Source organism: Corvus moneduloides, chromosome 1 (assembly GCF_009650955.1).
Source record: "Corvus moneduloides isolate bCorMon1 chromosome 1, bCorMon1.pri, whole genome shotgun sequence".
Taxonomy (NCBI): Eukaryota; Metazoa; Chordata; class Aves; order Passeriformes; family Corvidae; genus Corvus; species Corvus moneduloides.
Genome location: NC_045476.1, coordinates 37,248,281 through 37,264,687, shown reverse-complemented (window position 1 = coordinate 37,264,687; position 16,407 = coordinate 37,248,281). Strand labels below are relative to the sequence as shown.

The 16,407-nt window shown below is 34.8% G+C and overlaps 1 protein-coding gene across 11 annotated transcripts in view; it reads left to right on the top strand.

Annotated features, from left to right (window-relative positions):
* ULK4 (unc-51 like kinase 4) overlaps positions 1–16,407 on the top strand; it is a 256,761-nt gene that overhangs the window by 68,572 nt on the left and 171,782 nt on the right. For all 11 annotated transcript variants that reach the window (XM_032105931.1, XM_032105898.1, XM_032105913.1 and 8 more), the window contains 5 exons: positions 2,167–2,218; positions 2,305–2,399; positions 10,631–10,682; positions 10,783–10,927; positions 15,970–16,062. In XM_032105931.1, coding sequence (XP_031961822.1) covers positions 2,167–2,218; positions 2,305–2,399; positions 10,631–10,682; positions 10,783–10,927; positions 15,970–16,062 — 437 coding nt within the window. The remainder of the gene's footprint in view (positions 1–2,166; positions 2,219–2,304; positions 2,400–10,630; positions 10,683–10,782; positions 10,928–15,969; positions 16,063–16,407) is intronic.

Here is a 16,407-nt window from a genome sequence, read left to right as displayed (position 1 = left end):
CCCTTTCTCCCTTTGAAGCATTTGTAACTAGGCAGTAGATTTATTAGTAGTTTCCAATCAACCTTCTAGAAGGTGAAATTCTTCTGACAGCAATATAGGTACAGCAGACCAGGTCCAATGAAAGTTTTCTTTGATGTTACTCCAGCTTGTTTGAGCTACTGACTGAGGAAGTCAAGCTAGCACAGCTTTCCTCTCAAATCAAGGAGGAGCAGATTACTCAGTGTTTCCTGTGTCTTGTCCTGTCTTCATTGAAGAAAAGGCAATTCAGGAACTTACATACACTATTTAAATTTAGACATGAAAAAGGGAGGGACAGTAGTATATCTGAAAAATTAGTATAATATTTTAATCCATTTTATTTAACTGTGTTATGATATGGCTAATATAATTAAATCTGAAAGAGTAACTATCCATTCTACGAGGCAACAATCTACTCTGGAAATTTGTGTTTAGCAACATTCCCACTGACATCTATAAAGGGACATTCGATCATCAGCCTGTATTTTTTCAAAGTACTGTGCTATAACTGAGGCCCCTAAGACTTTAGCAAGGCAGTCTTTTTTGTTTGTTTTGTCCTTTTTTTTTTTTTTTGTCCTGATTTATTCAATAGTCTTGTTCTTAACAATAAGAAATTGTGAGGAGTGGAAAGATGTGTGCTTGTGATCTGGAAGGAAAAGAATAGTTGTTTTCCTCTAACGGTTGTTCATTGAGAATTTTTTTTTCTTGCTGCTTTGAAGTTACTTCCATCATCACTGTAATTTTCAGTAGTGTTGAGCAAAGAAATTGAGAGGGAGTCGGGACAGTCCTTTCATGTTTTCTGCTGTGAACAGAAGTATATGGAGGACATGCCATGCCCCAGAGGCACAGCTAATAGCAGGCTCCTGGGGGTGTGCACAGGGCACAGACTCACCTGTAGCGAAATACACATACACCATTTCTCTCCGTTGCTTAAGAAACCCAAGACAGTTGAATTTCTTCAAATAAATACATCTTTTCCTTGTGTTTCAAATATAAAATTAGTAAGCATTAGTAGCCAAAAAAATTTTTGCACCAGCTATTTTGATGTTTCCAAATCGGTCTTGAGACTATGGTTGCATGAAACTGTCTAAAATTTAGCAAACAAAATAATTTACTCTCTTCCAAAACACATTAATTAGATATTACCTAGTAATTTCCTTCAAATGATCAGGAACATAACATTTTTTTATAGAAGCACTTGTTTTTTGTGACTGCTGCTGAGGTGCTTTTAAATAATGAAATATATAATTGGTTTCTAACTCTATTTTTAATTAGAGAAGAATCCTTCAGATGTTTCTTACATACTGTGAAAAAGATAACCCATGTAGAAACTTATGCCAATTTAATATGTGATAAGAAAAATTTAATTGGTAGTGAAATATAAAACAAATGCCATTTTCTTAAATACTACATTAGTAAAAAAGAGCATACTACAAATTCTGCACAGAATTTTCCTTCCTTAGCAAATCTTAATAACATGTCTTTTGCATCCCGATGAAATAAACAGCCCTGCATAGAAGTGAAAGCAAAAGAACAGTGGGTCTAATTGTACAATATTTACTTAATCCAGATTATTAATATCTTATTGACCCTGTTCCTTTAAATGATGACAATTTAGGTGCTTTTTAATAGAAAGTTATGTATGCATTTTTGCATGTTCTCCTGAGTGTAACTGCATCCACAGTGTGTATTGAATGCACGGAGATCAAAAAGATGGTGCAAAATAACAGAAAATTGCATTTTCTGAAGGGTCTTTGGTCATTTTAGTGAGTTATTTTGACATAGCCACATCCAAGGTAGTTCAAAGTCTTCTAAGAAATTACAGTTTTCTGTTAACAGTGAAGACATTTAATTACTGTCTATTTAGCTGGAAATGCTATCATTTCTGATACTAGTCAGAGTAATAATCCTTACTGTACTTCACATTTAAATGTCCAACAGCATTACAGACTTGCAAAATTGTAACAGCTTGGTCATTAGCACTTTCAGTTTTAGATAATTATTATGAAAGTTTATCCCAATGTAGGTGCATTAATATTTTGTATTTACACAGTTCTTTAAAGAATTTCTTGTTGTAATAATTCAGTGATTATGCTTTTTAATTTTTTTTCCTAAAGTGTTTTAACATAAATTCTGCTTCTTTTGTAGGAGTTCATCAGATCGATAGATTCAGGAGAAACGAACTTGGATAGAGCAATAGGTAGGGTAACCTAGGATATTGCAGTACTTTTAGATGCATGTATTTTTACTAAGTTTATGAAGAAATGTGATTACTCTTACCAACAGGGCAAGCTGCATCAGAAGAATTGATTAAGACTACTTTATTGACTATTGAAGCAGTTACAGACCATCCTAGCTTGCTGATGATCCATCGCTTGACTGTAAGTCTGACAGCAATTTAAATACTTGCAGGCTAATAGGCCTAATTCCATTTATAGATAGAAAGTTTTGAAGATTTAGAAACCATTTAAAATATGGTTTAAAATGTATTGTGGTTCTATTTGACAGGAAAAAGCACTTATTGTTTATAGAGAATTTTCAAAGGAGCAGCAAGGCATTCAGTTTACTGTATTTAGTTGAGAAATTAGAGGGAGACTGAGAAGGACTTAGAGTTTAGAAATAGTGGTTCTTGATTCTGTAAGTTCTTCAGCTTCAATGCAAGTATGTTGCTATATATGAGTGAAACTACTGCCACTTTTTATGCTTTTAACAGAAATACATGCTTTTAACAACAGCATGGCTTGGAAACATCACCTCTGAGGATTGATCCCATTCTATCATATTCCTCCTGACGAGATCATCAATAGCAGTTATGGTGTTGGGGTTTTTCTGTTGCTGTTTGTTTGTTTGCTTTTTTAACTCTAGCAGATTTCTTACTTTAAAATTTCATTAGAATTACCAAACCCACATATTGTAAGCTTTTAACATCACTAAGATTTGTTTTCTTTGAAGTTCTTGGTTAAAAGATTCTACTGTGAGCTAAGCTAGTGGAAGGCAGAACAATTACGTTGTGAAATAGTTGTCAGCAAGTCAGGAGGTCTGAATGGTTGAATCGGTGTTTGACAAATCATCATAACCTGTACTGATACATTTTTGTGCTTGAACTTTCACCAAAATACAATCCACCATACTCACGGAGATGACCATTAGATTCAAATTGAATCTTATGTGTTTATATTGGAATTAGGTTAAGGGCATGCGTCCAATATGGCACTTATATTAAGAAAGACATTAGCAAATAAATAAGAATGAGGGATGTTAGCGATCGTGCTAGATAAGAATGAGTGATCTTAGAAATCAAGCGTTTTTAGAAGTTGAACCCTATTTGGTGTGTATGTGTTAGTTGAGTATTTAGATTATAAAGTCCTAATAAGTGAAAAGGGTAAAATTAATCCAAAATATAAATTGGAATTTAAATAAGTTTGATAATATTTTTTTCATGAATGCTCACAAAAGAGTGGTATTCAAGAAAATGGTCCTTATGCAAAAAAATCTAACCAATTAATAGTCAGAGGGGAAATAGTACAGAACTGAACAGTTCAATTTACTTTAATATGGCAAAAAGGTCCTAGAATGAAATGTGAAGGGTAGGTGAAGGATGAATGCCTGTTGATACCTTCCTACATGCCTGTCAGCATGCCTCTCACTATATTATATCTGTATCCTTCTAGAATCACCTCAATTTAAAAAAATAATTGCTTTATACTCAGTGTGTCTTATATTGACAGAAATATGTACCATTTTTTATGGGGGTCCATCAGTGCTGACTGAAATTGCAATACCTTGTGTCAGCACATTAAATAAAATTCCTCTCCCAGTTTCAGCTTTAATGATCTGGGAGTTTTCTCTGGAAGAGAAAATTTCTCTTTACAACTCTTCTTCCCTTCCCACATTTTCCTGAAGCCAGGGAGTGACTATCCTAGTCTCTGTTAAGTAACCCATGGCTCGCAGTAGGGGAGTTTTAAAGTAGCTAGATTTCTGGGGAGCAGTTTACTTCATTTCATGTGTTGAAAGTTTTAGATGTTTATTTAAATTCCATCTCAACATATCAGTTATGTAGCTAGAGATAAAACTTCCTTCCTAACCAATGCTTTTCCAGTACTTCTGACACATACCCCTTTTGTAGTTTCCCTGGTTTAGAATAGGTATAAAATTATACCCTTGTAAATGAATAGCTTTCTTTTTTTTTTTTTTTTAATCTATCACTTCACTCACTGATTTTCATAAATAACAGTTCTTGCTAATTTAAAAGAGCCCTCCTGACACTCAGCAAATAGTCATTCAGACATAATTTAAAGTGGAGAAATTGCCTTGCATTTTGTATGTTAAATTCAAGAAATTGTCCATTGTCATTAATAATCTCTAACCGCATCTGCCACTAGTGGTGCAAACAGTAATTAGTTTAATACTATTTACGAAGTCTAGTGTGCTAATTATACTTGAATGTACAGCATACATTACTTTAGAGGAAAGTGGTACTTCATCTTGTATGATGCATACAGACTATTTTTGGAATTGCTGTTGCTCGAGGGATATCTTCTAATTGCTGCTGGCTGAGCATGACTGGAATCTATGAATATAAATTCCAGCACACAGCAGAACTTACTGCTTTTTTAAAATGTTGAAGCAAGACATGTTCAAGCTTCCAGATCAATATTTAAGTATTACAGTGGTTAATAGGACACTCTTCTACTGGAGAGAAATTTAAATCCTAGGCTGAGCTCAGAAGCCTGGATTGCTCATTTAGACCAAGTTGTTTACAAACAGGATTTTAGGGAGTGAGGCTGGGTGAAGGCCAAAACCTTCTTGAGAGGATGCAATTATTTTTCTACTCTTACTGTGACATTGCTTTAAAGTCTCTAATCAGAATTTAAACACATCTAATAAAGTTTAATTAATTTAATGAAAAGTGGGTCTATATTGAGCAAGCAGAACCAGAAAGTTTTTCAATTGAGATCTGTTTTTAGTTTAACTAAAATGGAAATTGTTTAAATTAATAGGAATTTAAGAGCAACATCTCAGTTTATTTCCCTCTTTGAGAAGAAAAAAATTACTTGTTCTGGATTTTAGTTCATGTTTGATTTACTTTTATATTCGTACTTTGAAAAAAAACCCCAGAATAAATTTGAGGGTTTTGTGGTCAAATTTCTGATTACCATCAACCTGAAGTCAATTATTGAGGAGATTAACTGCTGTGGAGACTGACTGTATTAGATATGACAAAGTGTGATAAAGTCAATGGAAATTAATTGAAAGTGCTTAAATGAAAGCCAGCAGTGAGCAGTAATTTCATTTTGCATGCAGTTGTGTGCATTTTTACAAGATATAAAGACTAACAGTAAGTGTGACTTGGAAAATTTTTACAAAACTAGATTTTAGGGTATACAAATACGGTGATGAAGGTCATTAAAAAGAGTCTGTATAGACTGGAGTGAAATATTAACCCCAGTTTCTTGAACTGGCACAAGTCCAACTCCTTGTTTCTTCCACCTACCTAAAATGTAAACATGTTTACTAAATTCAGATACTAAGTGTTCTAATAATATTGATTTTCTAATTTTGGTAAAGATTTAGATATAATTAACTGGAAGAATTCATGCTGACTGTATAATTTGCATTTTTCTTTTTTGTATTAAGTATATTTATTTGCCTGAAAATACGCAAATTCAGAGCACTTAGAGCTCATGATGGCAGACAGTTCCTCTGGGAGTCCTTTCTGTACTCCAACTAGCTCCCAAAAATTATCTGTGCACTGCACATACAATCTTTTACCCAAAACATTAAAGTTGATCTCTGGTTAAGGCAAAAGTTGTCAGCAGTGATTCTCTTCCTCAGAGTTTTAAAACTTACTTTTAAAAGCCAGGCTAAAATGAAAGCACCTAGAACACGATGAGTTGCTTGATGGAAAGTCAAGGGAAAAGTTGTATGACAGGGAAACGTACTGTTTGACAATATGAAAGTTATTAGTTTCAATAAAGGTGACAACACAAGGGTTAGAAACTTCTGCAAGTGCTTTTTTCTTAATTTAGCATCAGTGGTATTCTTCATCCACAGGCTGTTCTAATCTAACCACTGACAACGTAATTATGTCAGTGTAGGATGTGACTATATAACACATTGTACAGAAGTTTCTCAATCACATTCCCTTTTCAAGTAGATTAAAATACTACACTGCGTGTGGCTTTCTGTCCATTAAGCTAATCCAGATGACATGAGACTTTTTTGTGAAATCAGTTCTCTACTAATTGGCATATTGAGTCATTCAATCAGAGCTGTCTCTTCCCAGAAGTAAGAAAAAAAAAATCCTCAACAAAGATTCTGAAGACTTTTAAATAAAAATTACAGAAGTGTCATCCTTCTTCCCAATCTATTCTACCATTCATTACATTATTTTTTCCATTACATTCTGAGAGATTACTGATGATATTAAAACACTGAGGAGTATGCTGTGCCTCCAGCAACAGCTTTGAGAAATTTGAAGGCAGCAAGAAGGATGATTGGGGGTTCGGGCATCTCTTCTCATGAGGAAAGGCTGAGGGATTTGGGCCTGTTCAGCTTTGTGAAGACAATTGAGAGGGGACCTCATTAATGCGTATAAATATCTAAAGGATGGGGTGTCAAAAGAATGGAGCCAGGCTCTTCTCAGTGATGCTCATACCTCACTGGTAGAGTTTTCCTTGCAGAAATTACTGAACATTATGGAAACAGGTGTTCTGGTTCTGGATAGAATATTTGTATTTGCAAAAAGGTTTTGGCAAAGTCATGCATCAAAGACTTCAAATTCATTAGTGGCCCTTCCCTCTTACCCTCAGGCTGATCAACTTCTAACTAGTCAAAATTTACTGTGTGGATAATAGAGATCAGATTAAAAAAATTTAGGTATTTTAAGAGTTGTGTCTTACAAAGGTTTGTTGCAATATGTGCTACTAATCCAGAAAAGGGAATGAATAGGAAGGTGACAGAACTGGCTGATGGCACTAAATTATTCGCAATAGTGAAAATTAAAACTGACAGAGAAGTTGCAGAAGGTTTTAAGATTTGAGTGAAAGGAAAATAAAGTGACATGCAATTCAATACTGATAAATGACAAGTAATGGACATGAGGAAAATAAATTCAACTATACATAAGCAGTGTCAAACTCTAAACTACTTCTAACTGTTCTGGAAATCTTTCAGTATTATTTTTCTTTGGTAATGATAGCTAAATACTCAGCAGTAATCAGAAAGACAACTAGATTATTAGAAATGACTAGTAGATGATCAGACAAAAAAGCAGAAAACATCACTGTGCTGTGGTGGCATCACATGTCCGTGTCTCAAATACTGAACGCAGTTGTGGTCATTCACTCTCAAAGGGAATGAAGTTTATCAAGAAAAAGTACAGCTCAATGATGCAAGGAGGGTCTCAGTAGAAAAGAACTTCATCTTGGAAACAGAATGCTCCATAGTGTAGTATTATGAATAGCATGGGAAAGATGAATTGGAAATAATCATTCTTGCTTTTTATAAAGTAAGAATATGTGGGTATCAAGTTAGCTACTTTAAAATAAGCAAGGATGTGTCTTCATAAGGCATAATTGAAGTGTAAAATGCAGTGCTGTAGGTATTGCACATGCTAAATGTATAAATACATTTAAAATAGGGTGGGACAAATATATGGGAGAAAAGGCTAAATGCTAAAATAATACAGGTACAGCATCAGCTTAGGAAGTTTCTTAATTCAAGAGGTACTTTTCTAGAAACTGGAAGCTTTATGCTTGGTCTATTTCTCCTACTTTTTTTCTACTCCATTCCAGCTGTCAGAAACAGGATTACCAGGTTTGAGCCATGGTTTTTTGGTCCTGTACATATATATTATAGTTGGGAGATGTGAGTGTAGTGTGTGTATGGAAGTTTCTAGAATTTCATTACTGTTTTGGGTACTGATAACAGCACAGTTATGGCAGCACAGCCTTTGAATGCCATCATTACAGAATTATACAGTGGTGACTTTGTGCAGCTAGGAATGTATCATGAACTGGATATCAGGCTATTTAAAAGGTGGTAGGAACTCATCTGTAGCTATGATCATATTCAATCTATATAGTCTGTTTAGGCTTAAAGAAGAATAATTTCCTTTTTTTGTTAAGTGATCTTTGTGATAAAGACTGAGGCAAAAAAACCTGTATCTGATTTATCTTCATGCATATATGGAGATTTGATTCCACACAGATATCAGCAGCCATACAAAAGAAGAAGAAATGAATCTTTGTTTGAATATTCTTCTATTTATTTCAATGCCAAAATGCTAGTAACATTCTTCTCTCTACATAAATGACACAAACATCTGCAATTTACTGGTGAATTTGTTAAAAATATTTTATGTACTATTACACTATAGTTTATTTCACCTTAATAATTATGTGCAAAGTTCATATCTTGTTTACAAATTTGTATACACATTAGTGAAGAACAGTGACCCAAATGGCATGGAGAGAAGATTAGGATTGTGGAGTTAGGAAGTATATGATTTAAGGTTCATATAAAATTTAATACATGCTTCCCCCTTCAGCATATGCATTCTGATATGCTTTTGCATAACAAAATAATTTTCCATAGGATTAGTGCTTCATTTAGTTGATCTCCCCACCGCACTGAACTGACACAAGGACCTGCTATGAGAATTCCTGACACCTGCTATGGAGAATTCCTTTCTAAACTGTTTACCAAAACTGAGGTTTGTATTAGAAGAAGTTCAGAATAAGCTACTACAGTCATTTAAGACCTAAAGAATCTTCTTTACAATGACAGTCAAAAATATATATATCTTAGAAAAGACTTACAGCTGGCTTAACTACATTCTCTAATGTGGAAAGACTGCTGTTAATGCTAGATTAGAATGAAAGAAGATTTCAAGTTTTAGAAATTGGAGTTGCATCATGTTGTATACTGTCATTTTAATCGCCATAAGTCCAAGTCAATGCTCCTGCTGTTGAGTGATTCATAATATCCAGGGACTGTAGGTTGCTTCAGATAATCTAGAGCTGCTTCTTTCCCTCTTTTCTGTTTCACACCTTTAATTTACCACTTACATGTGCCTCTTCACTTGAGAGGCTTTGCAGTACATTGAACTGGTTTCTTGGACTGAAAGATCTTAAGTACATACATTTTTTTTCCTACCTCACTGGTATGTTATAACTGATACATTACCGTTTGTAGAACAGCTTAGAAACCTGCACTAATGGAGTTACTGGAATGCAGTGTAGTCTTATTATTTAACTGAAAAGACCATGAAAAATTTCAAAATTATGAAGTGTTACAAAAGTCACTACATCTATGATATATAGCATTATCTATATAGGTAGAAAGGCTATTTGTACTTGCAAGAGTAGTTTGACTTCCATCCCTCAAGCAGAATCCTTTTACTTCTTTTATTGAAAGTCTGTAACAAAAGCATTTTGTAGTAGTATTTTTCAGAAATGAAAAAAAACAAAATAAATGAATTTAACTCTGTTAAATTCGTTTAACAGAGTTCACCAGCCAGCAATTAAATAGTTGCTAACTGCAGTTATTGCTGGCTAGAGGCTAACTTCAGTTAGTGGCCCTTTTCATACATACTTTCAGCTTCTATAGATGTTTCTTATTAGTAGCTGCACATATCTAGGGAAATTTTATCTTCTTGTATTAATTACTGAAACAAAACACATGGGGGATTATAACACAGTCTTGTTACACCAAATCCTGTCCACAGTGTAGTGAGAATCTACACAGCAATTTTATTTGTATAAGTAAATCCTAGGACAAGGTGTGCATCCATGATGCATGCTTAAAAATTGCAGAGTTGCCCATCCATCCTCTCCCCAAAACCCAAGCATGTCCTGTCTAAATAAATTATATTTTAACAATGATTTAAGACTTAGAAACTCTCTTATAGAGAATACTAGTAATACTCAATTTTTGTAACTCAGCTATAGCCTAGTTTATCATCAGTTGATTTCCAATGGAGCTAAGCTGACTAGTCCTGTGACAGGTGATAGATTTGTAACAATACCCTCATGGACAATAAAGAGTTGACTGGATTATATTTTTTCATAGTGCAACTTAAGTATGCAAATTTAAATTTTAGTGGAAGACTGTGTATTACCAGAAGGGAAGAAGTTAAAATATTTTCAAGTCTCTGTATTAAGCTTGGGGATATTTTAATTAGAGGTAGTACATCTTTCCTGATGTATTTTAATTCTATGCCATTCTGTTTTTCACCTGAACTCTGTTCAATGATTAGTTTATGGCTTAAAGCATCAGGATTAAGATACTCTAATACTCTTTTTTCGTAATATCTTACATCTGCGCTGAATTCTGTATTTTAAATTAAAATTCCGTGTCATGGAATTTTACTAAAGTTACTGTTGTTTTCTATATAAAAGTACATTAATGTCTGTAATTTTGTGGCAGTTTACCAGAGAAAAATGAACTTGGTGGCTTTTTAAGAGTGATTAGGGCTGAATTTCCATGATTATTCATTTCTTTTGATTAAGGGCTCTAGCAGCAGAATAAACATGAATGACAGTGTATCTCTGTTCTGTCTTTTTCCTCTGTGAATGATCTAAGCCACATCTTTCTAATTCTGTTTTAGGTTGAAGACTGTATCCTCCCACCACTTGTTTCTTTGGTCCACAGTCAGAATGGTAGGTATACAGACACATCAGCTACAGTTTGCATGAATTCCACAGTTTGTTTTAGTTACATTTCAGTGTGGTCACATTCTTGGCACCTTTATTTTTCTAGTGGAATGGAGACTCTTCAGCTTGCGGTTGCTCTCAGAAACTACATCACTGCTTTTAAGCCACGAAGTCATCACTGAGGAGAAAGGGGAGACCCTCAACTCAAACAACAAGCTTCTGTCTCTCATTAGAGATTTACTGCTGCCTCAGTAAGTATAATATTGCTCCTGTAATGGGGAATAACTTGATACTCAATCCATTTTGACAGTGTATTTGTTTTAGCCATCCTTTCTATGTTTAAATGGCTAAGTTGAAAGAGGAATAGCAATTGACTGCTGCCAGACTTCTTTGCCCAACTTCTCCTCCTAGGTTTATTTAGTATTTTGTCACATGCAACACAAACACAACTTCTGTGTGACACTCATTTCTGATACTGTGCCTGTGGCTGCTCTTGGAGCAAAACAGGATTCCCTCTAGCTTTTGGGCTATAATTTAAATACTCCTCTTTGTTCTTCTGATAAAGTCAGAACATTCTAACTATAACATCTTTTTGTCAATTTTGGATATTGTACCTTTATTTAAGATGTTCTGAAATCATATGTAATGGCATATAACTTTTTAAAAAGAACAGTGCATCATGGATTAATCTTTCATAGTCCACTCAAAGGTTATTGCCTCTAAATTGCTGTCCTTTCCTGCTGCCCCATGCAGCAAAAAAACCCTACAGCAGAGTAAATGAAACTACAGCCTGTGGGCCAGATGTGGTCTGGAACTTCATTTACATGGTTCATGGTCAAATGAGGCCTCTCATTTCATGCTGACTTGCAGGTGAGCATAAAGAGAGCTCTTTGTGTTGCACACACATTGACTGTGAGCTGGTAACATCTGTGAGTAGAGGGAAGGAACACAAGATGAGTACAGCAGTGATGAGTCATCAATTGTATTTTACACTATTCTAATAATGCTGCAGTGTATTTCCCTGTGTGGTCCTTTAAAGTTAATAATGGTCAATACTTAGCTGCCCTGAGTGAGAAAATTGTTCTCCACCCCTACCTTAAATAAATGCAAGAAGGCTGGAGGAACGGATGCTGGATTATGATCAGAAACACAGTGCCTTTTCCAATAATGAGACTTTCTCTGCTGATTGAGCAATGTTCTTACAGTTTAAGGGCCAAAGTTTTATCCATGCAAGGATAAACTTTCCTCTATGACAGAGAATTGGATGGAAATCTTACATTTCTGTAGAGAAACTTATTTTCAACACCTTTCTTCACATTTTTTTCCTCTGGGAAATGTAGAATGTATCAGTACAAATTAAAATGGCATCTGGAAATATTATTTTTAAAATAGACTATATGCATTATTAATATCTGTCAGATGATTTTCTTTAGACAGGGGAAGAGACCTGAAGTCAGAGGAGGGAGAGTTCTGTCCTTGCTCTGAAACTTGCCCTTTGTAGCCATGTCTATCTTATTCAACATTTCTCATTGAACTGGGGGAAGCGTGTTTGGAGCCACATATTTTGCTAAGTACAAACTAGAAGGAAAACAGCCAGTAAACTTCTGTCTCCAAGCTTACTAGCTCAACTGAGAGGAAGGGTTTTTCAGCCTGAGACTAAATATGACCCTATCTATGTTGGGGACTTCACTTGTGCTATCTTAGCATACATTGTGTGGCAGATGCATGAAAAAGGGTCTTGCAGCAGCTCAGAATCTTGGCTCCAGGGTTTAAGTGTTTCCTGAATCAGTTTCCACATCTCATTAGTTGAGATGAGAAGGAAGGGCTTCTAAGAGTCAGTGTTATCTACTTGTAAAGATAATGTAAAGCTCTATCCCAAGAAGTATGGGTTACTTGAAAACTCTGAGATGGAACATTTGGAGGCTGAAGAGCTTTTTGCTGATATTGTTTAGTCCTTCTGTTGCTGGGTAAAGGATGGGACAGAATGTGACAGCTGGAGGACAGTCAAAAGAAGGGAGGTATGTGATGGCCATTTTTTCATGGGCAGTCTGTGGAGGGAAGTAGGTATTTCCACCCCTTTTGAATCTACTGAGAACTGAGAGCTGTTGAACCTGGAAGGGAGGGACATGCGGGTTTAATATGGGATGTTCTTTTTAGGGAAGATTGTAATCTTAGACATTTGTGTTTATATTTTGTTCCTATAAATATTCTTCTCAAATTAATTTGTTTAAATGTAAAACTGACCCTTGAAATAGAATGTGGGTCACTATGCATAAAGTATAAACAGACTTTATTTTGGGATAAATGCAGGAGTGCAGTGATTACTACTTTTATCTCATCTTCTGCATCATCAATAAAATGGTAATTCCATTAAATATTTGTGCATTTATGGATCACAAAGTTAGCATCCTCATAGGGTTTTGATTAAATTGAACAAAATAATGTCATTAACTTTCAGTTCATTGAAAGATTATTTTCCTGAGCGTTTCATAACCAAAATGAAACCTGCAGCTATAGACAATGAATACATGGCAAATGCTTTATATCCAGATTTTTTAATCCAAAATTGAAACATCAGCTCTATTTCATTTTAATTCTTAATATACTTAATTATATATCATTAAAAATTGAGCCAGAATCAGCAGAGAGAGAGAAATGTGTAAATAAAGTTTTATTTCATTTGAAAGTTTTTGTAGCTTGTTCTCAGTAGACTACCAAGCCAATTCTGCAAGTATGAAGTCCAGGATACTTGACATAATGTTCTTTTTTTAAGAGTTTAAGAGAGTCTATATCCCTAAGTCTTTAGGTCTTTTTGTCAAGGTTGTTTATAGAAAAGATTGACAAAATAACTCCTTACAGTGTAGTACCTGGAATTCACAAAATCCTTTCAAAATGCCCTCTACAGCCGCTGTTACTAAACTGTTCTGTCTTACGAAGTGGCAGTGAAATCATTTGATGACTCATTCATTTAATAAAGTATCTCAAGCATGGACTATTTTCCCTTCTGAGAAGATTCATATATTCATAGCTCCAAATGGCCTTTATTCAGGAAATGTGTTTGTATTAATTGCTAATACATTGACTCTAGTAATCTGCGTTTTCTCATGTGGTATTTGGTTTGATGGATCACTACCCCTTCCCTTAGAAATATCCTTTACTAGTATTACCTTGGGGGAGGGGAGAATAGAGTTCCAAGGAAAAGGAAATGAAGTGAGACTTTTTTTATTGAACCTCAAGAAATTAGGATGCTAAGTGTGCTAAGTAATAATAGTGTCTCTCAAATGTAATATATAGAAAACTTAAAACTGTTTAAAGTGGACTCTGTTTAGGTGTCATATTGATGTGTTTATATAAACAAGTATATTGCCAAGTGTCAGATTTTTAAGCTAGCATGGCTGATTCATTTGTTACTATTGTTAGAATTACAGTTTTGGAGACTTAAATCCATGTCTTATGCAATGAAAGATGGCTTCTGGCATCTGAGTCACCTGATAGCATCTTTGCTTGCCTTGGAAGATTTAGTCATGGACGCTGAAAAAAAAAAAATTGCAAGTAGTCCCATTATGTTTGGTAGGAATGTGTATTGCTCATATGTAGGGCTTTTGGAATCAGTGTCTGCTAATGTATTACAGTATTTTCTTCTTTTATTAAGGTAGAGATTTTTATTGACCAGTGAGAAATAGTTTTCTTTGGGGAACTGGAATCTGTTATTTGTAAAGGAGAGAGTTTAATCACTAAAGACCTGAAGCCAACACTGACTTCTAACTGATAATTCTGTAGATACTCCGACGTGATTTGCAACCCTACAGTGGCTCATTCAAGTATGTAGTAGCCATGACACATTGCCCATAGGCTGTGTGCTTGTGTAGGAATGTTAGCCCTTATGAGGGAACTCCCACAGGCTACATCAAGACCTCATGGCTGATGTGCTTCTCCCTCCTCGTCATAGACAAGCAAAGCACTTCACCTCCCTCTAGATTTCCTTCCTGCATAAATCTGAGTGCTGTGGTGTGGTGCCTGCAGAGAGGGGAAGAGCTAACACACAGTAGGGTACATACTAGCATGAATGTTGTGGGAAATGATCCAGATTCCTCAGTTCAGGCAGCACTAGGGATCTCAAGATGTGAAATAAAATTTTCAGTGATTTGCATGATTCCCTCTCCCTCTACCAGAACACTGCAATTTCTTCTTTTTGTGGAAGCGTTTTGTTGCTCATAACATGATAACCTACCATGTTTTCCTACAATTCATCCTTTCATTTGTTCTTGATTAATTCTTCATGGTTTTTCTTTTGCAAATGAAGAGATTTATACTTCCTCTTCTATTACTTCCATGTATTTAGAGTAGCACTATTTGAAATCAAAGACTGCATTTTGACATAGCCAAGTCTGTGGTTTTCTGTGCTTACATCTTTCTCACTTCCATCATTGTATCCTACTGCCATCCACATACATTTTTGTTTAAATGCAGTAAAATTAGCCCTGTTTTTTGGGTGGGTATCACTAGAACGTTAGTAGCAACAGCAAGGTCCATTTTGTTTTTCAGCAGCCTGTTTTCCCTTACCAGGATTTCCATGAGGCGATACTTGGAAATGTTTCAAAGAGGTTTTTCTTGTTTTATTTTCTGCCGTAGCTCTCAATAAACATTGCTTTGGACTACTTTTTTATTCTTCTGGTCTATATTACTTGGAGAATGGAAGTATGCTGCAGTGAAAGCAATATTTTTTTAAATTTGAGATAAAAAGCTCAATGTGAGTTTTTCTCAATTTTGAGAAAAATAACTATGTATACAAAATATAGAGCTTAATCATATGTAATTTGGTTGATCATCTTCCTGAGCACCCAATAAATCTTCTGCCTGATACTTTGAGGCTCATTTACTACTTGTCTCTTGAAGAATAGATTTTTTTATGTATAAAATACTTAATATAGATCAATAAATAAGTCTTGTGCATGTAGACAAGGTGAATGTTTTATATATGTAACCTGCACATATATATATGCGTATATAATATATACACACAAGCATATATATTATTGCATATTTTATAATTCTATCTCTCTCTCTAAAAACGTGGTCTCTTACTAATGCTGCTTTTAAATTTAATCTGATACTGGTTTTAAAATACTGTTTCTAAGTGAGTCTTGTTTGTTGCTTTGTACAATTTCAAAGAGCGTTGTATTTCCATTGTAGTTATAGAGTTTGGAAATGGGAAATTATGAATTTTTAATATCAACTTTTTTGATATATATCTCTTGGCTTGTGTCTGCCCCTTTCCCACCTTGTCTTTCAGGTATGAGCACATTCTGCTGGCTCCAGACCCAGTACCAATATATGCTCTGAAACTGCTGGTGGCCCTGACCAAGCACAGCCCTGCTTCTGTGAGGTAATACGACTACATACTCCCTGTTGCTCTGGCTTCCTTCTGTTTCAATTTCTTCTCTCCTATTAGGAATTAGCAGTAACAGATCTCACTGTTGTACTACTTTGACTAGCACTTTGATTTAGAAAAATCATTGGAGAGTATTTGTTATAGAGCACAATCTTATGTCTTTTGTGTCAATTTTGTATGATTCTGGTTATTTTAACGTGGATTTAGCCAATGAAACAACTAGAGATAAAATCATAAGAATTTTAACATTAAAACTGTCTTTAAAAATGTAAAAAAACCACAAACAAAACCCAAAACATTATCAAAATTTTTGTTCAGCTAAACATATTTGTAGCTAGG